The sequence below is a fragment of the Cyprinus carpio genome, chromosome B14 (assembly GCF_018340385.1).
Source record: "Cyprinus carpio isolate SPL01 chromosome B14, ASM1834038v1, whole genome shotgun sequence".
Classification (NCBI taxonomy): Eukaryota; Metazoa; Chordata; class Actinopteri; order Cypriniformes; family Cyprinidae; genus Cyprinus; species Cyprinus carpio.
The window spans coordinates 17,636,319-17,660,350 of NC_056610.1; the positions used below are offsets into that span (position 1 = coordinate 17,636,319).

Below are 24,032 nucleotides of genomic sequence, written 5' to 3' on the forward strand. Positions count from 1 at the left end.
TAAAACACGCTGATGAACACAAGCATGAAATCAGTATATTTATTGCCGAAATTAGATTCTATATTTATCTCTTTATTTCGTTGCTAGGTTCTTTTGTGGAAATATAGAATTGCAGGGCTCCAGACTGCGACCATTTTTTCTGCTGGTGGGACAAATTTTTGTGAGCGGTTGCACTGGTGCGACCGCTGCATTGTCCAGCTCATAAGCGCTGTCATTTTTGTTGCATTTGAGAAACATCAAACGGCAACGCTGCACACCAAAAAAAAACACCCTATCAGCCAGCACCGCAAAGAAAACAAACTTTACCAACCCCAAAACAACTTTACATGGGAAAAAAAGATTTCGCGACACTTTTACATCAAAACAAAAAAATACATCAAAACGTTACTGCACAGATGCAACAGTGCTGCGAGATCCAGTGAGAAGAGTTTGAATTCGCTGCACAATGGTAAGGTTGCTGCAAGATTTACTGAGAAGCAATCAAATTCTGTACAGAATGCTCTGTTCTAAACAGCGCTGACATACATCAGGAAACCAGAAGCAGTAACGCTAACTGTAACCATGATGTTGTGGTAGAAATAATCGAATGCATTACATAATTCATTTCAGGGTTTGTACAACCGTTTGAGAGAGCAATTCAAGCAGTTTTCAATGAGTTTCAAGCATTTCACACAACTATTTCCAGCACTTAGAATTTCTAAAATGGTCTAGTTTGAAAGTAATTTTTAATGGGATGATCAATTCTCTTAATACATTAAAATTAGAAAATAACAAATAAAAAAAAAATACATCAAAACACAATAATAACCAGTAGACGGCAGCACTTATTGGCTTAAAAGTCAGTAATTTCTACTTTTTCTCTATATTTTGAAATTATAAAATCACTATTATAAAATATCAAATAATCAGATTTTGTCATATTTTTACACTTTATTTTTGTGTATGAAGTAAGAAAAGTCAGTGACTTGAAAAGCAAACTTTTCTTCAATTTACTACTAAATTAAACATAATCCCTGAAGTCGGTTGGTATACTAAAAGGTTACTGTTGTTAATAAAAGTACATTTTGTAGTGTATATGAAAATTAAATTTTGCACCTGTTACTGTTGTTAATAAAAGTACATTTTGTAGTGTATTAATTTAAGCATGGTGCTTTACTGTCAAATCTGTATAAACAATAAACAAAACAAAAATAAACAAGAAATGAACATGTAATATTATTAGTAACTGCACTTATTATTGCAAAACAATAGTAATTTTATGATAAAATGATCTATATTTTAATACCCCCCACACCACCCCCAGTGCTACCAAATCTGCTCCACTATCTGTAGATCTGCTCTCAAATGTTAGTCTGGAGCCCTGAATTGTGAATTAATTTCCTCCTGTGAGCATTTGTAATTTTCTCTCATCTATCTTTGATGCACCATCAGGCTGTTTTTATGCTTCAATATCAGGTGATTTTTGGATTCATATTACGACTGTATCTCAGCTCTGCTCATCGGCTGCTGCAGGTCAGCTGCATGAATAATTCATGCTGATACTATGGTGCTCATAGGGCCTACAATATTAGCTTGTGTACCAACATTATTAGCTTCTGGACTCGTCTGTTGCTCCTCCACCCCAGTAAACACACACACACACACGCATCTAAACACCATCATTATCTCAGTGTTGATGCTGCAAACTGATAAATATTAGATACTGCTTCATCTTCTGTGTCTGTGTGTGCGTGCCCAGATATGTGAAAGTGCATGCATTTGTGTGTGTGTAAACCTAATGGTAAAGAAATTTCTTTCTGCATTTTTGCGTTTAGTGCAAAAGTCTTACCAGAATGCCTTGTAGGAAGGATGGTGGGCTTTGCTGGGGAGGTGGGCTGGGTGCTGAAACAAGCAAAAACCTTTGTATTACCTTTTAAAGACAATCAATTATCGTGACCTGCTCTGCCTCCCTGTGGGGGTTCCACCTCTCCTCGGGAGCAGGCCAGGCAGCTTCGACATATGAGTCAGTGTTTGGAAGTGACAGGGCATTAGTTTGCATAGCCCAACTCATCAGAGCGACTCCTTAATCTCCAGTGTCAGTGGAGCAGTCACATAAAGAATAAGGAGGCAAGCAGCCCCCACATACTCTATTACGTCGCTAATGAGTTTACTGGGGATATGCTTTCAGTCCACAAATGTCATGCTGGTGAGTGTGAGTTTCATCAGAAATGCAAGTCAACAGAACACAGTGAGGCTGCGTTCAAGCACAACCTACTGATAATTCAGTTCCTCCAGTTGGATCTGAAGTGGATTCTAAGTTGATCTCTTTTGGATTGTGAATGAGTAAGATTGTTTATAAGTTATTACTGCAGTCTTATGCATCACATGAAGCTTTAGAAATCATATTCTAATATGCTGATTTGGTGCTCAAGAAACATTATAGAAAGTTGCATAAAAAATATAAAAATAAAAAAAATAATGAGAAATACAAAAATAAATCATTCATTACAGTAAATCCAAAAATAAAATCCAAAAAGCAATTAAAAACACAAATCTGTTTATGCATAAGGATGTACTGTACAGCAGGTCTTGGGATGACTTCCAAATTTCAATGGACAATGCCATTAGAATTTCATCATTAATACCAGTTTTTGATGTGAAATATGAACGTACAATAACGTGTAAAATAAAGTGAAATGTAAAATACAATCACTTTAATTTATTTCTATATTGCTGCAAAAAGTTTAGAAAATGGCAACTCAGAACAGGGTGAGCAAATGAGCGTAACTTGTATTGGAGCATGTGTAATGTAAAAAATGTAAATTTTTTTTTTTTTTTTTTAGCAGTGGATATGCAAGGCTGCTGTCCCACCCGGTTCATAGTCCCACCGAAAACCACACACTGGGTGGCCATTATGCAGAGAGGGAAGTGCACCTTCAAGGAGAAGATCCTCAAGGCAGCTGCTTTCAATGCCTCGGCTGTCATTATCTACAATAACAGCACCAAAGAGGACACAGTCACGATGGCTCATGAAGGTGAGTGCCATAATCAATGTATTCTCATTATGACTCATGCAACTCTCTCCTTCTAATCTGTGCCATGTACTTAGTCTCATGCAGACTTTTCTAACTTCTGTTGTCAGTTCCTTTAGATAGGACGCAAAGCTTGTTCCTGTTGTAATTTTAACACTACATGTTGACATGCAGGAGTTTTGTTGAGTGTATGTACATGTAAATGGATATTTTTAAAATACTAAAGTAATCACCATTTTTGTTTGAAAATATATCAATTCAATAGAGAAACAGTTTTATTGAGCAATACACCTGACCAGTTACTTTAAGGTCTTTGTAATGCTTGCAGCAGATTTTAACGCAGTGAGGTACAACTAACTTCAAAATAAAACTAATCAAATTAAATGGGAGAGTGTGTACCATGTGTGTGTGTGTATGTGTCAGTGCAATAGAGAAACAGTTTTATTTTGCAGCTCCAAAATTTGCAAAGTAAAGCTAACTGCAAAATGAAACTAATCAAAACGTGTGTGTGTGTGTGTGTGGCTGTCACTTACTCTAGAAGAGTTTTGTGCAGTGGGCAGCAGACAGTTTGAGGGAAAATGTTGCTGTGCTCAGCAAAAATGTATTTTTATTCTTTATTTATTTATTTTTTAAAGCATTTTGGTAAAATCAACAGCTGACACAGTAATTTTAATGGCCATTACATTCCATTAATGTTTACTAAACCGACCACACAGATGGTAACCGGACATGAGACAACGGCATCACAATACATCAAGCTACATATAATACATTATGGATTGTTTATTATGAATTATGCAAGTCTATATAATACTTGCATGTAACATTAATCATGCTTTTGAAATGTACTGTAGTCCTGTCAGATAGTAGATCAAATTATAATACACACTTTATTTAATTTTATTTTGAGTATTGCTGTATCTAACAGCCATGTCATTAGTAGTACTATTTAAATTAAATGACACCTGTTCAGAATATATGAATAATCTTAATTTTACAACCAAGTTGTCATTCTGTCTTAGGTAGACTTAACTGTTGATCTATGTATACATACAAATCTGTGACAGTTAAATCGCACCTATTATTAAAAAAAAATCGCCATGGATGCAATGAAACTCCTCAAAACCTCTGTGTTCTGTTCTGTTTATGTGGTGCTCTGTCTAGTTGTTTTTCCTGCTCTCTTTAAGTGTGGTTTGAGGTGTGTGGCTTTTAGTAGCAGATGGGATTGGAGGTTGTTAATTCATGGGTTGTTATTTTTTAATGTTATGAGAAAATATATGGATGATTCTCAGTTGTATGAACCCAAAACAGCAGCCTTGAGGAGCAGGAACATTCAGGATTAATTGTTTGTGTATGTAGGTATTTCATCATTTGTCTTGGGGTTATAAACCTGCCGTGAGAGTGTGACAGAGACTGTTGGTTTGGTTTTTGAGGACATTCGGACATGGTGAAGGACTGTGCGTACTGGAATCCATCCCCCAGTGCAGTCACTGTTGCTCTGCAGGTGCACTCTCTACACAAACACACACACGCTTCTAGCTTGGCACATATTCAAGAGCTTAGGATGCACAGGGCACATAGGATTCAACCTAAAGCTTCTCAGAGGTGTGATAAGATGTATAAAGGGGTGGGTCGTACAGCGAAAGGGGAAAATAAGGGGAGATGGTGAGTCACGGCAGCGCTATCAGAATGGGATTGATGAGATGTTAAATATAGCAGGATTGCATGATTTATTCAGAGGGTCCTTTTCCCCTGCCACCTATGGGATTCAAACCTCGATGTACCAGCTGTTAATCTTGAGGTACCTCACGATTCAGCTGGATTTTGATTCATAGTGTCACAAGATTTTTTTTTTTTTTTTTTTTCAAAAGAATAGGGATGCAAGCCTTCTTGAGTTTGGGTGACTTGTTGTCAAATTCATTAAGATCTTATACAAGATCTTCCGCTTTTGTGAATGGAATGCTAGACCAGAGCAATTTTAGACTGATTTCTAAGAGTGTTCATTTTCTTTAAATGAAATAGAGCTAAAACAATATATATATACAAATATTAGATGGAAAGCTTAAACTGAAAAGCTGAAAAGGTCCGACGCTAAAGTGCCCTTGCGGTCCGGTCTAGCCCCCAGTCCGCAATTTAAGCCTATGTTATATGAATACTATATCTGGATGACAAAACATGGACGATAAAAACATCTCCACAATCTGCTTTTTAAGAAATATCGTTGTATTATGCAGTGCGCATTCAATCACCTGCATCCTGCAGTTCTGGCGTAAAAAAGATATTTTGTGCACCCACAGGAAGTTTGGGGTTGCATTTGTGTATGTGTGTGGGAGGTGGAGACATGTTTGCAAACTGGCAGCTGCAAGCAAACTGACACATTTTTTTCAAGAGCAACAGACTTAAAGATTTATAAATATATATATATATAATATATACTACTGTTCAAAAGTTTGGGATCAGTAAGACTTGTAATGTTTTTAAAGAAGACTCTAATGCTCATCAAGGCTGCATTTATTTGATCAAAAATACAGAAAAAACAGTAATCTTGCAAAATGTTATTACAATATAAAATAATGGTTTCTATTTTAATATCCTTTAAAGTATAATTTATTTCTGTGATGCAAAGCTGAATTTTGATCACCCATTACTCCAGTATAAAGTGTTACATGATCCTTAGGAAATCATTCTAATATGCTGATTTATTATTAGAATTATCAATGTTGGCAACAGTTGTGCTGCCAAATATTTTTGGGGAAAATGCGATACTTTTTTCCGGATTATTTGAATAAAAAGTTAAAAAGAACAGCATTTATTCAAGTATATATCTTTTCTAACAATATAAATACTTGCTATCACTTCTTAACAATTTAACACATCCTTGCTGAATGAAAGTTTTAATTTCTTTCAAGAAAAGAAAGAATAAAAATTTACTGACCCCAAACTTTTGAACGGTAGTGTATATTGTTAGAAAAGATTTATATTTTAAATAAATGCTCTTCTTTTTAACTTTTTATTCATCAGAGAATCCTGAAAAAAAGTGTCACAGGTTCCAAAAAAATATTAAGCAGCACAACAGTTTCCAGCACTGGTAATAAATCAGCATATTAGAATGGTTTCTGAAGGATCATGTGACACTGAAGACTGGAGTAATGATGCTGAACATTCAGCGTTGCATCACAGGAATAAATATGATTTTAATGTAATAAGGAGTATGATAAGTCATGCTTTTCTCTGAGCATTGTTTTTACAATAGCATCAACACCTTTAAATATCTGTTTTCAAGTACTGTTGTCAAGTACATCTAAATTCATCAAGTACAACACGATGTGTCTTTAAGCATCGATATCACGTTGTAAATCCACGATAGTCACATGGATGTGTGATGTAGGCTGTCAGTTGATCCGTATTCATTAACCGTAGCTGCTCCCCGGCCCTTGACGAATGTGATTCGCGGATGAGTGAAAGTTTTATCATTTTGCATGTGTTTTTTGAAGTCCTGTCAGTCGGCGCCATATAAGAAGAGCAGCGAGAGAGAGAGAGGCGAGCGAGCGAGCCCCGGCCCTGCGCCCGCGCGCTCACCTTCACCTCGTCTTCAAACAACACGCGTCTTGCTCTCTCTCCCTCGCGCATATTATCAAAAAATCAATTGACACGATGCTGTCGATATCCAGTGATGAAAATGTTTTCTGTGTTGTCAAATCTGTGCGATATCCTAAACTGCCGAGATAATTACACACACGCGTGCCGTACACGGTCTGATTCACGAACTAATGATTCCTTTGAACCGATTCAATTTAATGAATGGTTTAAACAACTGACCTGTCCAACACACTGAACTCACGAGACGTCTGAATTGGTGTATAAAAAAAAATCTGTACACCAATAAGTGTACAATAATGTCTATTTATTAAACTATTTAACTACATTATTTAACATTTACTGCTACTAAACTGCACTTCTACAACATTGTTCATGTTCAACATTGAGGCTATAGCCTTCATTGTTGATATCAAAAGTTGTACAGTATTTGTTAACATAGTTAATGCACTGTGAAGTAACATTACCAAACATGAAACATAAGATAAACAAAGATTAATAAATAATAGTAACAATAGTATTGCTCGTGGTAAGTTCATGTTAGTTAATGTTTTCAAACCATATCCTGAAGTTACAAACAAATATTTACTCTAAATAATACTCTGATGTTTAAATCATTTAAAAATGAGATGTAACGTGCTCACCCCATTTTTTGTTGTAAGAAAAAATTAGATTAGATTTCATATCGCAATATATATCGCAGAAAAATAAAATATCGCAATGTCATTTTTTCCCAATATCGTGCAGCCCTATCAAGTACTGTTGTCAAGTACCAGTGATGGAGTACTCGAGTCCTGGACTCGGACTCGAGTCCGACTCGAGTCACTATTCTTTGGACTCGAGTCCGACTCGAGACTCCATTCTCTGGACTCGTGACTCGACTTGGACTCGCGGACTGATGACTCGTACTTGGACTCGGACTCGAGGATATAAAAAATCGGACTTGAGCATTCATCACGTTGTTTTTTTGACTAAATATGTTATAAAAAAAATTTATATAAGGTGTTACACTTTTCCTGTTTCATGCCCAAGACCGGCCGGGATCTATTTTTTCCCCCTCACAGACACTGCTACCGCTCGCTCTCTTTGCTTGACAACACACTCACTGACGTCACTCACTTTACGCTCGTGCATGTCAGATCAGATTACATGATTCTTTTTTGCCTGTTGCGATAGTCACTGTGTCAGATGGATGACGCAATTTTGACTCCTAAAATCCTGTGGTGTCGTGAACAAGAAACATGTCAGACTAACGTTACACGTTGCTTTCTGACCAGTCGCGTGCCGTCACACACACACACACACACACACACACACACACACATTCACTTGAACACATACAAACGCACTCACGCTAAATCACTCAGTCACTCACACACAAACGCGCTCTCTCTCACACACACACACTCTCTCTCTCTCTCTCTCTCTCGGCATATCGTATTGATTTTTACGTTTTAAGTATCTTTAAAATACAGTGTCCTGTAAAATGCACGTTTCTTTTTTTCGCTGAGTGTATTTCTGTAATCCTTTAAGGATTAGTTCACACAAAAATGAAAATTTCCTAATCATTTACTCCTCCCAATGCCATCCAGGATATCCATGGCTTTTTTTCTTCAGTGGAAAATAAATTATGTTTTTTAAGGAAAACATTTCAGGATGTTTTCTTCATATAATGGACTTAAATGCCTACCAACTCAATACATTTTATCAGTTCTTTGAAGGTCCCAGAGTGGAGACATGTAGGCACTGGGAGCTCGAAACTCGACTCAGACTCGAATACAGGACTCGAGACTCGACTCGGACTCGAACTCTGGTAATGGTGACTCGACTTGGACTCGACTCGGAGTCTTCTTTGGTGACTCGGACTTGGACTCGGACTCGAACACTGGGACTCGAGACTCGACTCGGACCAGACAGCATGTGCAGGTCTTAAGAACATGTCAAGTACATCTAAATTCATAATGCCACATGCTCTCTTGAGTCACTGTGGTTTGAAGGATTGCAGCACCTTCACTGTTGGTGTCAGCCGGCATGTGCAGGGCTTAAGACCACCTTTGAGGGAGTTTCCCCTTTAACACAGATCAATATTTGCATGCCTTGACCTTTATGCAAGGAACAATCAATAATGAATAAAATTAATTTATAATCGCTGTTATAAAGTAAAGCCATTTAGACTTTTTCAATCCTTAATGCATGAAAGATGAGTCATTAATAGTTTATTTATTTATTTATTTTTTTACATTTTAATCCATATTTGGCTAATTTTATTGAGATCTCTATTGGAATCATATTTGATAATGATATTATTATTATTATAGCGCATAATATTTAGTTTGGTAATACTGTAAGTGTCATCAACAGACTGTGCCTGTGTATGTGAGTTATGCACCATGATGTATGTCAAAAGGCCTTGGAGTTGGTCAGAGCTGCTCTATCAGTCACCGCTGGAGCAAACTGTCCCTGTCCTGCCTTAGACATCATCTTTACTGCTGACAAACTGTCTTCTGAGCTAGGCAGCGTGCTAAACAGTCACGTCTCGTTCACACCTGCGCATAAACATAAGTGCTCACGTACACCAGTGCATATAAAAAAAATTTATACAAAAACAAACCAGCTGGTAGACTGCAACTTAAACCTTTGTTTATGCATGATGAAACAACCATAATGTCAGGCACACAAGCAGCCACATTCACACTGACATTCTGTGACAATCAGACTCCTTTTTCACTCTCTTTGCACCCTTATGACATTCAGGATTTAGCTGTAAGATGCAGCAGTTTTTATACACAAGGGACGATGCACCCTTGATTACTTCCATAATAAATGCATGCCTGTTCACCCTTTAGCCTTACACTACAATCGTAATCCACTGATTGTATGTAGTTTTAAGCATTATCTCATAGTTAGTATTAAAGTTTTTAAGCTGTGCCATTTAAAAATTATAGGATTTGTTTCACTGTGGCTCACATTTCTTTTTAATCAACGTAATGCTTTAAGAACCTATATCTCTATGTGGTGCCTTTCGTGAGGTTTTGTATAACCTGTATCCCTTTTGATTCTTTCACAGCCCTGCCATACTATCTTCTGCTACAAAGCTGTGAAAGTAGATTTATGCCTTGTAGACCCTAGAGGCATTGAGACTCGTCATCAGAAAAAGCCAGTTAATGTTGTATTATGGCATTTCAGTGGTTTAGAACTTTCTCGAGTTCCTGACAAGAACTTTACCTCAAAGATGTGTTACTGCAGTCTGTCACTCCAAACACTTGTAGTCTAAAATGCCAGAAACCACAAACAGAAAGTTGCATGTGAAAATGTCAGGGCACAGCTAGATATGACAGAGGCAGTCTGATATATATCTGATATATCTTTCAAAATGGTTTGTATTTTGAGTTTGTGCCAGCAAGGTTAATCATATCTTTGCTATAGTCAAAATAACAAAGTTTTGAGTCTCGTTTGCTTAAATGTGTTTTGACCAGTATAATAGTATTTGCATTTGTTTCCCTGTATATAGGGCAGTTTTAGTGCAGAATACAGTGAGATTAGATCACTGACTAGGACAGGTCTGCAATAGGTTTCCATCTGTACTGTTCTAACCTTATTATTGCAAAGCCTAAGGGCCAGTATTATATCAGTGTCTATGGCACGGCCTAAGCCCTAGATCGGTGTTATTGTGTGTGTTTATGGTTGGGGGGGTGGACGGGGTGTTTGTTTGTCCTCATTTTGTGTTGGCAGTATTACTGTGCCATTTGTGTGACTGTGAATGTTTAATAGGTCAGATCAGGAGTATTAAACTGAGTTGGACAACATCCGTGCGTTTGTATGCCTGCAATGGGTTGTGTAGCATTTATCTATCCTTACTTTAAATGAATCTGCCATGGGTTGTGTAGCTTTCCTGTAAATTGTTGTTTGTATGGATCTCTGTGTATTTGTTGTATATTTTATAGGGATGCAAAGATACCATTTTTTCAGAACTGATCTGATCCGATACCAAAAAAACTAATTAACAACCTATACACATCAAAAACTATACCAGAAATAACATTTTTTTTAAATCCATGTAGAATTTCTATACTTCTCTGTGTTGACCTGATCATCACACTTTTGTGTGTTAAACACAATCTACTACATATAGACAACTTCATTTGAATGAAAAATAACAAATGGAAAAATATATAATCATAATCTATGACAAAAATGCTATTATAAATTAGGTTTTTGGATAATTCAGCAGCAAAAGATGCTCTAGAAAAATCATGGGTGCACAATAATTTTTATAAAATCTAGTGAAATATTTTATTTACAAATAAAAGTGAATATGTTTAAACTCTGGTAAAATGTTACACATTGCTCTTTGTATTGTTGTAAAATACATTCATGAAAAAACAAGTATATACATTTATATAGAAATCTAAAAGACGTTTCTTTTAAATGTATAGCACAGTAATAAAGGCAGCAACATAGATAGGACAGAATAAGAAAGGCTATTAATAATCTTTGATTGCGCAGAAAAGTATTATAATTCTAAAGGCGCCAATATAGATTGGCACAGAGCGCATATGCAGATCCCGTGGTTTATTTTGACTCAGAGGGAGTGTCAGCCACGTTACAAAAGTGAATAACTTAAGTAAAACCTCTTACTGGAGACGCTTGAAATGAGTTTCCGATTTGATGAACTCGCTTCACTAAGAAGAACTGTTTAAATATCTGTACCTAACAATGAAACATCAAAAAGACACGCAGTTTGATTGCTAAATGGAGGATAACAGACAGCCACAGCAGAGAGAAGAGTTTATGTGAACTTGAATTTAATGACTTAAATATTAATCTGTACCTCACACTGAACTATGAAACAGCTTCAGAACACTTGAAATATAGTGCATGAAAACGTTTTGGTGCTTTATAATGTTTTTGTGCCTTTCGTGGGGCTCAAGAATAACACAGAATAGTAGATACGCACAATATTGGATTTGGGATCAGTCTCGTCTGACCGATACCCGATCCGCAGAAAATGCCAGTATCGGAGCTGATACCGATCCTGAGTATCGGATAGATGCACCCCTAATATTTTATATATTTAATACTTAATGATTTCAGAAAACTCTTTCCATGTGAGTTTTCATAGGCCTCATTCTCACTGTTTTTGACCAATTCAGTATGACTAAAAAATAATAGAGATTATTTTTATTTATCCTAAAATAAAAAATGTGAACAAAATAAGAATTAATAATTTGTAATACTGTAAAATAAGTAATACAAATAATTGTATTTTACTGTAAAATTACAATACTAATATTTACATCCTCGTTTCTTCATTTTCAAATAGTATACCATCTAGGTTTTGTTCTGACAGGTTGCAATCATGAAAATATGCAAACATTTAAATTTGAAAGGTGCTGTAAAATTATTAAATGCAGATAACAATTATCATGATCATTATTATGATTATTCATACTTGTAGTATTTTATTGCATTAATTATTTAATAAGTGTATTGTTAATCTTTTTTCTCCCTCACATAATTTTCTTGGATGAAAGTAACCTCAATATAATTTATCTCTCTTAGGAACTGGAGACATAGTGGCGGTAATGATCACCGAGTCCTTTGGAAAGGAGATTCTGGGATTCCTGGAGAAGAACCAGACTGTGTTGGTGTCCGTGATGGTTGGGTCACGAGGGCTGCCCAAGAACATCAACCGTGGCTCCTTGGTGTTTGTCTCCATCTCCTTTATCGTGCTGATGATTATCTCCTCTGCTTGGCTGATCTTCTACTTCATCCAGAAGATCAGAGACACCAGCGCACGGGACCGCAGTCAGGTCTTACAGAACACACACTGATATACTAGCCTAGCACTTCTGCTTCAGTATTCTCCTGTTGCTGTTTTGAACAAAACACACATAAACACACTCTCACCCTCAAGCTTGCATCTAAAAACCTTGCCAGATTTTTCTTCTCTGATATTTAACAGGTTTATGTGACCTTCAGGAACTTCCTGTGTGCTCAAAGATAGTAGTAAATGGCCCAGCCTTCCCAGCTCATGAAATCTTAATGCAGAAGTGTGTGTGTGTGTTTGGTGACACTCTGCCTCTTCAGCGTCTGGTTCCACACACACAGACTCACAGTCCTCATAACTACACTGAAGTGTTGATGTCTCTCAGCCCATCGCTTTTACCAGACCTCTGAATTTACTACTGGCATAAATGGCTATAATCAAGCTGTTTTAACATCTGCTGGTATAAAGGAGAAATATGTAAAATCTGAATCTCTTATTTACCAGTTAAATTTAAAGTAGTAGACACCGATTATACTACGAAGGAGTGAAATAAAAACAGTGAGTGCATTTAAATTCAAGGCCTTGCCCTCACAATGTGGAAGGCTACTTAAATCTTTTTTTTATAGGGGGCAAGTCATAAACATTTTCACACATCTTTGCCAGTGTGGTTATTGCTTATACAGTTTTATGAAAATATATCTTTTGTTGTGTCTTGCTGATTTTGGAGTGATCAGCTACCACTGATTTTGGAGTGATCATATAAATATAAAAAAAAAAAAAAAAAAGTTTCAGCAAGAGTGCGATACATTATTCAAAAGTGGCAGTAAAAACATTTATGATGTAAAAAAAAAAAATATATTTCAAATAAATGCTGTTCTTTTAAACTTTCTGTTTATTCTAGAATCCTTAAAATGTATGACAGTTTCCACAAAAATATTAAGCAGAACAACTGTTTAAAAAATTAGTTAAAACATAAATGAAATGTTTCTTGAACACCAAATTGATATTAGAATTATTTCTGAAGGATCTAATAATTCTAATAAAAATTCTAAGAATATTTCACAATATTACTATTTACTGTATTTTTACTGTATTATCAAATAAATGGTAAACATAAGAGACGTCTTTTTATAAACATTTTAATGGATCGAGTATTTCACAGATTAACTGATAAGTTTAGTTTTTTGGTGACATCTAACCTAAATGTAATCGCAAACATTTGCACACACTGGCACACACACATACTGCACCTTCCATTGACTTCTATTGTTTTTTAATTAAGCTTATTATAATTAGTGCAGACTGACCCTAACCCCTTTGGCATTTTTAGATTTTAATTAAAACATCATTTGGCCATTTTATCAACCGTACTTGTGAAGACATCCTCACGAGTCAGTGTATTTGTGTCTATATTTGAGAGGACATTTTGAGACCCTTGCAAATATAGCACACACATGCACAGTTTCGCTAACACAAATCCTTTGGCCCTGGTTGCCCCTTTGGCTTTTTCTGTAAACTGTCGGTGGTAAATCACTGAGCTGTTTATTTAGCAATAAACTGGCAGAATGAAGACCGAGGACATCTCAGAACAAACACTCATAAACGCACGCACAGACAATGAACTGCCCATCACTTTTATTTATGCCCTTTCTGTCAGGCCTTTCACTAACTCAGCCTCATTTGCTTTATACAATCCTGATAAAACACTCTAATATGTTGCTTTTATCCCAATTAATATTGCTAATGCTTTCTCCTCTGTATTATTATTCAACTCTACCTTGTTTATCAAAATCTGAATTGCAATATTTTTCTGCTGTTCAGAGTCTTTTTATTCCCCAACTTTGTTTAGCAATTTTAATTTCCTGTTTCATTAAGTCAAGCTGCGAATCTAAAATTATGTGAATTACTGTCTCCTCTCTGTCCTTTGTTACTATAGCGACGGCTGGGAGATGCTGCCAAGAAGGCCATTAGCAAGCTGACTACCAGGACAGTAAAAAGAGGGGACAAGGTGAGGTCTTTTGACGTCATTGCTTGTTTACTTTTCTCAGGCTCGAATCTATCCATGTCATGTCTGCCAGGCTATAGTACGAAGCACTGTGTCCTATTATGGAACTGTTTGTGCAGTTCTCCATTCATAATGCATCTCCGTATTCCATGAAGGTCTCACTGGACACGTACGCACTGCAGATAAATATGGCTGTCACTATTCTTCTGAGTGCTTAATCACATTCTTTACGCACACAGCTTGGTTATTTACAGCTGTGTTCAACAACTGAAAAATACAAGTAGATAGAAACGTTTTCTCCCACCAGCCTTGCTGTCTAGCAGCAACCCGTACATTACAGTCTACACAGAGTGCATGCGGTTTAAAAGCAGACGCCTAAAGAGCATAAACAAAACACGACGCCTTTGGAAATTGCTGGATGGTGATACGTATCTGCTCACTATTATTACTTTAGAAAAAGCAAACTCGGAGCAGGTGAAATTGTTAAAATCCCTTTTTCTGGTTACAGCAAACCAAACAACACTGCACTACATGTACAGATGCGCAGTAAATGCATCATTGCTTGCATAATATAGTGCATAATACTTTTTCATAGATATTCATATTTTTATTCCGCAAGGATTTAATAATTTTTTCAAAAGGGACAGTAAAGACATTTATAATGTTGCAAAACATTTCTATTTTTTTCAATTCATCCAAGTATCATACAAGTGTATGAAAGTTTCCATAAAAATATTAAGCAGCACAGCTGTTTCTAACATTGACTGTTTCTTGAGTACTTAATCAGCATATATTCTGGCTGCTGTAAATTCAGTTTTTTAAGATTTTTAAAATATAATAAAAAGGCAAACTCAGATCAGGTTAACCTGTTGAAATCCAACTTTCTGCTTACAGCAAAAAAAACAACACTGCACTGATTTTTTTTTTGGTCTCTTTATAATAAAGTAACTAGGGATCTCAGCATTTTTACAAAAAATAATGCACAGTTTATTTATGCAAGTAGTGTATCATTGCTTGTATAATAGTACAATGCATATTAAACCTTTGCTCAAGGTCTAATTTAATCAATAATTGGCGGTTAAATATTGGTGACAGACAGTTTAGGTTCATCTCTAAAAGTGATCTTGCTGAATGTACCACAAAGTCCAAAGAAAGACATTGACCTGTGTAAAGGTGAATGACTGTCAGGTGAGCGATGATGTAAGAAGGGTCGTGGGATTCACAGCTGTTCGGTTTGGAGAAGGGGTGGAGCCGTGCCAGTCAGTGTGTATCATAGCCCAGTCAAGGTCAGCTCACATCAGCCATGAATAAAACATCAGTGGCCTTGGAGAAGTGCTGCAAGAAATTGAAACCTTTCATCTGAGAGGTCATGATCGGTAGAGATTGAGTGAGAGAACATCTGTCTGTCTTCCTCTGCCTCTCTCTCTCTGTCTCTCTCCTTTTTCCCTTTTCCTTTTCAAGCGATCGCCTACACTTTTTCACTGAGTTATGACGCATTTTCCAGTGATGATGCATCCTTACAGCTTCACTGCCTTGGCTGAAGCCTCTAAGACTCTGAGTATCGGCCATGTCCCTCTGCAGGGACCGACCGGACCACAGTCGATGACTCTCCCGCTGAGAGGGGCCCATTAGAAACCGAACACCTCTCGCCACAACATGACCTTGACCATGCAGAGTAGACAGGACACTGCCAGGTGACGGAAATAGCATCTAGAGTAGAGAAGATGCTTCCAGGAAGACCAGGGCAGTGTGATATAAAACCTAGGAGGATTTTTGTCACTTTCTAAATGGCTCCATGCCCAGGGAGGTCTAGTTAGCTGCCAGAGTGATGCATTGCCTGCTACTAGAGGTATATTTATGCTATCATAATATATAAATAATATTTGAAAGTGTTGCTGCTGCATAACGTCAAGTCTTATAGGAAATTTATGAAGTCATATTAAATATTGGGAATGCCACTTAAGCAGTTATTGTAGCACTATAACTTGTTAAAGGCGATAAAAAATTATGGAATTAATGATATGCTCATCAAATAATTAAGTTGATTGTCTGTGTCATTTTAGTATTATTTACATTAATAGTTTGAATTAGTTTAGATTTTATTTTACATTTTCTTTATTTATTTTAGTTTACGTTTTAGTAATATTATTTCTGTTGTCATTTTTAATTTTATTATATTTAATTTTTTATATATATTTTTATTCAGCTTTAATTTAATTGTTTTTGTTTGAATAATTTTAGTATTAAGACTTAGGCTTTATTTCAGTTAGTTGCGAATTTAAGATTTCTTGTTTTTTGTTAAAGTTTAAGTTTTTTTTCATCGAACGTTTTTATTTGATTTTATTTCAGCTTTATTTGAATCACTGATTTTTGATAGTTTTAGTTAATGATAATACTGTTTATTGCAAAAATCTAATAAAATAAATAAGCTTATATCAACACACAAACATCACTGCACTAGCTGATCTTGTCATAACTTTGTCATGATTAGGCATTTCTTAATTGATAATAAAGGCTTATAAAAACACAGAAGCTTAGTATTATTTAAAAAAAAATAAAAAATCTATATGAAGAAATGCAGATCACTAGTCACTCCTGTAAGTAGGCAGTGTTTCCTCTGTGATGTCAAGATTCGCTTCAGACTGACTTCATAGGTCAGTCAAGTGACATATGGACTGAAAGCAGAGCCAGAGAAATACAGCATCTTTGACACATTGTATCTACTAAATCTGCTGAACGATCGCTCTCTCCTGCTCAGTCACCCTGCAGTAAGTAGATGGAGACACTGTTACCCGAGCAGCTTCCTATAGTTTTCTCTGAGAGTTGACATGAGTTTCTAGAACCACACTGACGGAATGGTTTTATTCTATTTATATCCCAGTATTTTTGGGATCCGTGTTAGGAAATGATTTGACACTAAATACACTCTGAATGTTCAGAATGGCATGCTATCATACATTAGACTAGGAATGGAGTATGTCATAAGTGTACTGTGCAAAGTATGCAAATTTATGGTGTGCATGGAATACCCACATGACCTACTTCATTTGCCAATATGACTTCATCCCATAATACTATGTGCTCGTCTTGATCTTTATTTTTTATTTAAGTGTTCCTAGAATTGTAAAACTGTGTCTAAATAAGTGTCACTAAAAAACTATATATTTAGGACACATGTATTCTCGTCACAGGAGCCATGTGTTTTAACATAATAACATACTGTACTAGCTGAAATATTAGCTTACTGCATAATGAACAGCTTATAGTGCATATTTTGCTGCCTACTATTTGTTGTAGTAGTTAACCATGTGCATTATGCAATGATATTGTTTAACTATTATTCAACACTGTACTCATTATGCAGATCACATGTTTTTAGGTGACCTCATTTACATGCATTTTTAATTAAGTGAGTGACTGCTAGTTATCACCTCATACATAAAAACAGTTATTGTGCATTTAAACCCTTGATGTATTGTTTGGACTTTACAAGAAAGAGTTTATTATGTGCAGTGTGCTTTTATGTTAACAGCATTCTGCATGCAATACTGTGTACAAGACAATACATACTTTGCTATTGTAACTGTACAGATTGCTATACCGTAGTTAGACCATATAAATCTCCTCTATTAAAAGAATTTCATATTAGTTTGACTTTATAATCAAGTGAATGAGTGTGATATCTGAACCTTAAATGGTGCACTTTAGAATAGCTGGGCAAGATGAATACAAGGACAAGGCTGCGAGGAGGTCAAGAGATCAGATCAATATAGAGCAAAATGCAGGTACTCAAAGCACAATGCCAAGAGTTTAAAGAGAATTTCACACCTACCTTATTTCCGTTTCTCACAGATGTGTGTCATAAGGTCAGCATACATATTTTAATAATAATGGGCTAGTGATGCTTAAGTAGAAATAGTATGGAAGATTCAAGGTCCTAAAGAGAGTTATATTAAGAGTGTTTCTGTATCTTATATTTCTGTATTGATATTGATTTATCTTGAACAGGTTTCCTTTTGTCCTTAGCTAGTCAAAAATGCTGCTGCATGTAATTGTTAAAAAAAAAAATAATTGCAACATCACCTTGCCTATGAATGTGTCTTGTCAGACACATTTTCACTTTACGTGTGGTCAGTGCTCATTTATTGCATTTTAGCTAAGCTTCTGTAAAAATTATCATTTGACAGTCCTGTTCTTGTTTGACTGGCAAATGATCCTAAAACTGCCCTGATGTATCCTAATGAAACTTTCTAATGTTGAAAATTACATTTTTAATTTTATTTTGACTAATAAAAAGGCTATCTTTATTCTCCATCTTGTGTTCATGTTTTGCAGGAAACAGAGCCAGATTTTAATCATTGTGCAGTGTGCATTGAAGGTTATCAGCTAAACGATGTGGTCCGGATCCTACCCTGCAAGTAAGTTTGTGTGTCTGTGTGTATTTACATATGCATTTAGTTTCACTAGCAATGAAATATCCACTATTTTCTGCAAATTAACTTTTAATTATTTTTTTTTTTTTAAATGCTCAGTTTATTAATTTCTCTTTTTTAGAGAAAAACTACTACTACTACTAATATTTATTAATATACATTTCTTTCATTCTGTTTTGTTGTTGTTGTATTATAAGAATAATAATAATAATTACATTTATATTAAGATTATCCTTAATGTTTTATTCAGAATTTAAACTGCTCTTGTTATGGTTATATATCAGGGCCTGAATTTCGTTTTGGAAAATGGGGGAAATTCCCCCTTTAGGTTCCTCTTATGGGGGGGATTTTTTAATTTGAGGGTGGTGTTAGGGTATTTTTTTGACACATTTTTAAACTACAATTATCCAAACTAAATGTTTCGTCACCCATTGTATTTGTGTTACAATTTATAATGTTGATTCATAATATTAATAATAAAAAGAAAAAAACTTTAAAAAAAAAAATTTTAAAACACTTAAACTAAAAAATTAAAAACAAAAAAACACAAACAAACAAAAAAAAAAAAAATAAAAAAATATCACAAACAAATGCACAAACAAATACAATAACAAGATACAACTAAAATTAACTGTGCTTTAAGTTCTTCAGGTAGGTTTAACAAATATATTCAGGTACAGAAATACCACAGAAACAGAATAATCTATGTAACTTTAAAATAACACTGGTTAGTCTTCAATGTATAAATAAACATTAATGACAGCAGCAGGCTTATTTATGTTGCTGTCTCTTTCAGGCCTCATGCACGGATCAAACTGTTACACATAAGTTTTGTTTCTCAACTGTTTACATTAACTTAATAGCCTGTATACTGACAGTGTTTATAAATCGACTGTTTACAAGAATACTCATCAAGAGGGGCATTTTGACATATATTTGGTATGTATTTTGCCGTTTACGCACAAAGGCGTGCGCTCTCAGATGTGTCTCTATGTGCACGTACTTTGGGTGTGAGGCGGCTCACAGAAAGCATCTCACAGTCACAGAGCGCACAAGTACTGAATTGAGCACTTGAATGTTTAAAATTGTAAGACTCAAAAGCACGTGCAAATGATACATTCCGTTGTCTGTCGCGAGCATCTTTTTAACGTTGAAATATTTGTGGGAATTTCCCATGTTACAAGCGGAGAAACTTTTTTATTCCATTGTGACATTTTGGCTTATGTTGTCCACTGACAAAATATTTTTGCATTATCCAGTGCAATTTGGTTTTCACCCATTGTGACATTTTGGCTTGTGTTGTCCACTGGTAAAATATTTTTGCATTATCCAGTGCAATTTGGTTTTCACCTCAGACTTTGAATAATGGTCAAATTGCATTTGGGGAGAGAAAAGGTAGATCAGGGTTCACTTGCTGTTGTGAGATGTGGGTGTGTTGAGGAAATATGGCACTGCTGTTGCTGTGAATCGTTACTCTGTCAGACCCGCTCTGCTTATTTTTAGCAGCTCAGCTTCCAGTGACCTCTAGGCAGCCAACACACAAACACACGCATTTGTACTTACAAACAGATAAACACTAATCATGCACAGTATATTAAAGGAATGAGACATACAGTATGCACACACAAATACACAAACATGCCCTTTCCTACCATTTCAGACACCATCTGCCGAGTATGACCCGGTCACACAGCTGGAAGTCTAGCTGCTAATTTTGTGGATCATCTTACACCAAACACGCATACTGTACATGTTCACATGCTATAAATGCTTATATAGATACACTGTAAGCTGCTACGTGCAGTAACTAGTTTGATGCTAGAAAGTCAGTCATACAGGTTTGAAACACATAAATGATTTGAAAAATGAAAAATAAATACAAATTGGTGAACTATCTCTAGTACAGTATATTAGTCATCTCTCCATGATATCTACTAGCATTGATATTTTTTCTCTTTTCATCCACACCCACTCACGCTCTATCCTTATTATCTCTTTCGTCCCTCTCTCAGTCTCTATAACTGTACAGCAGCAATGAAGCACTAATCCAGAGCCTGGTTAATTGCATTGTTCTCTGCTTACGGCTGAATCACTGCTTCACTCCAGTCAGATCAAATAACACACTCATGAGCTGCAGCCTGTGCTGCCTCAGACAGCCGCTAGCAACCAGCAACAAACCAGTCTGAATCTGTCCGTCATCGTGAGAAACAGTTGGATGACCATACAGGAGGTCTTAAAGTACCAAGCATTGTAGACCTCATGAAATTCAAATTCAACGGGCCATGTATATGTAACATACTCCCAAAAATGTGACAAAATATATAAACGAGAGCCCATTGGCTATTAAAAATTTTGGACATTAAAAATATTGGCTGCTGTAACTTCCTGTTCGAAAATTTGATGTCAACACAGGAAAGAAAACAGACACTTATCTTTGATTTCATGGGGTCTTTAAGATACCAGTGCTTCCTAGCAATTCCTCATTATTGTTGATTACAATAAGAAGGTTAGATATTTATGATATTTACTGTTTGGTATTAGATAATCACAGCTAGTTTAGCTCTGAGGGATCTGCAAAAAGGTGTTCAATTAAAAGAAGGAAGCATACTGAAAAAAAAAAAAAGGTTTAAATACATAATGCAAATGCATGACCTTTATAAGGACAGGCAGTGACGTTGAATGATTCATAACCGATTGCAATTCATCCCAAAGGTGTTCAATAGGGGTTTAAGGTTTGACTAGGCAAGTTCTTCCAAACTTTTTCTATGGAACTTGCTTTGTGCATGGTTTACTGTCATGCTGGAATAGAAACGGCCCTACCCATAGAGTTGTCATACAGGTTTTTTTTTATTTTTATTTTTTTATTTATTTCGTTTATTTGTACAGGGACAACGCACAACAACAGTGTTGTGGCAGAGTTAGCTATAAAGCTAATTAAAATGTATTTCAATTATATGCTGTTCTATTAATCACAGAATCCTTAAAAAAGTGTCACAGTTTCCACAAAAATATCAAGCAGCATTAAGCAACTGTTTTCTGCCTTGATAATAATAAGAAATATTTCTTGAGCACAAATCAGCATATTAGAATGATTTCTGATTGATCATGTGACACTGAAGAAGACACTGAAGAGTAAAGACCCTAAACTTTTTAGTGTGTGTGTGTGTGTGGAGATGGTTGTCATCTGTTCTTATCTTATGGTTATCTCTTCTTAAGGTGAGTATCTCTGCTCTCTTAAGCTTAAGCATCTCCAGCCACAATCAATAACTCATAGCACTCAATAACTCAAGTAATGGCAGCACACTTGACCTAGCCATGGCCATTCAATTTACGTCCCTGTGCATTAGCTTCGCTTTAACTTACTTAGGGGTGTGCCCTTCATTTCATGGATATGACTTAATGTTTTGTGTCATGGTGGACTGAAATTTGTATTTAAATATGCATGTGCTATGGTTATTGTTATATAATACAGATCATGAAGAGTGGGTCCACACACAGAGCTGGTGTATCTTATTTAGGTGGTATGCATCTCTATGTATCCTTTGTGTTATAAGCACCCTCATCATTAATTCATCATATGTTCTCCATCCAAGCAAATAAAGCTTTGTTGGAGTTTGTCTTCATGTTGCTTCAGTACTGGATCATTCCAGAAGCATACGTCCTTTAAGCACCCATAAATCACACTGTCATTGGCACTTAGCATTATTTAGCATCCTTAGATAAACCCTCTGAAATGCATTGCTGCAGCTGTATTCCACAAACTCTGTTGCGCAGTAGTTCTGTTCAGGTTGTATTAAAATCTTTCTCGAAACACTTCTTAGCTGAGGAGCCTGCCTTTATTCCTTTGGGAACTTATGTAATACTGATATAACTAGCATACTCAATTGAGGGGTTTTAAAATGTGGTTTTGGGCCCCCTTTTGCTGTGTTTGAGGCTGCTGGGGTGAATGCAGTAGGGATGAGTGATATATTGAATATATTTGCATTGATTTTTGAATTGGTAATATATTTTTGAAAGCCTTTTATGCTCACCAAGGCTGCACTGATTTGATCAGAACTATAGAACAAACAGAAATATTGAAATATTATTACAATTTAAAATAGCTGTTTTATATTTTAATATATTTCAATATGTAATCTATTCCTGTGATGACAAAGCTGAATTTTCAGCAGCCATTACTCCAGTCTTCAGTGTCACACGATCCTTCAGAAATCATTCTAATATGACGATTTGATGCTCAAGAACCATTTGTTATTATCAATGTTGAAAACAGCTGTGCTGCTTAATATTATTGTGGAAACTATGATGCATATTTTAAGATTCATAACGTTTCCTAAAGACTCAAAAATAGTGTTAGACTTAGCTTGATGCACTTCTTTAACAGTCCATTGTAATGAGTTGTTTCAAAACTTTGTGTGCATTTACCAAAATACATTATGTAAATTTCCCAGCTCTATGATGCAGTGATAAAGATTCTTCACAATCTTCAGAGCCACAATGGCTGCCTTGTCTCTAGCATGAGTCTCAATGGCTGTCTTGTCCTGAGAATCTGCCTCATGAACAGGGTTTCCGCTACCGAGAGCCCAGGGTCTTTCCTGGAGTAAACACAGCTCAGATTGTGCGGCAGCCGGATATGAGCAGGAGGAGGAGAATGAGACTCAAAAGCTCTCTGTGAAAGCTCATGCTGCTCCTTTGAAGTCCACCAGCTTCTTGCTTTTAATCTTCCAATCTCACTCTCTCCTCTCTCTGGATGTAATATAAATGTGTAATGTGCTTTTACATGTAATGTCATTCTTGCACTAGTGTTCTTAGAGCAGTTTCAAATATGTATCGATGTATGGTGATATCAAAGGCTTGATGCTGCATCTCATGGTCTTACATCGTTATAATGGAAACATTTCAATAATATGGTGTTGCAACCAAATGTATAACACTTTAAATATACACAAAATAAACCGATGATTATAACATGCATAAGTGCTTTATTTATGGCTAAAAAAATGTTTTTCTTTATATTCAGGCACGTCTTCCATAAAATGTGTGTGGATCCATGGCTAAATGAGCACTGCACCTGTCCAATGTGTAAACTCAACATCCTCAAAGCTCTGGGAGTTATGGTGAGCTCACACACACACACACACACACACACACACACACACACACACACACACATACACATACACACACAGGTGTTGGATAATGGGTTTTATACTGTA

At 35.9% G+C, this 24,032-nt stretch overlaps 1 protein-coding gene across 3 annotated transcripts in view; it reads left to right on the forward strand.

The window, feature by feature from the left end:
* Positions 1–24,032, forward strand: part of rnf130 (ring finger protein 130) — a 43,421-nt gene that overhangs the window by 12,774 nt on the left and 6,615 nt on the right. For 2 of the 3 annotated variants that reach the window (XM_042738283.1, XM_042738282.1), the window contains exons 3-7: positions 2,823–3,014; positions 12,171–12,421; positions 14,315–14,386; positions 18,719–18,801; positions 23,837–23,933. In XM_042738283.1, coding sequence (XP_042594217.1) covers positions 2,823–3,014; positions 12,171–12,421; positions 14,315–14,386; positions 18,719–18,801; positions 23,837–23,933 — 695 coding nt within the window. The remainder of the gene's footprint in view (positions 1–2,822; positions 3,015–12,170; positions 12,422–14,314; positions 14,387–18,718; positions 18,802–23,836; positions 23,934–24,032) is intronic. The other variant, XM_042738284.1, reaches the window with a different exon arrangement.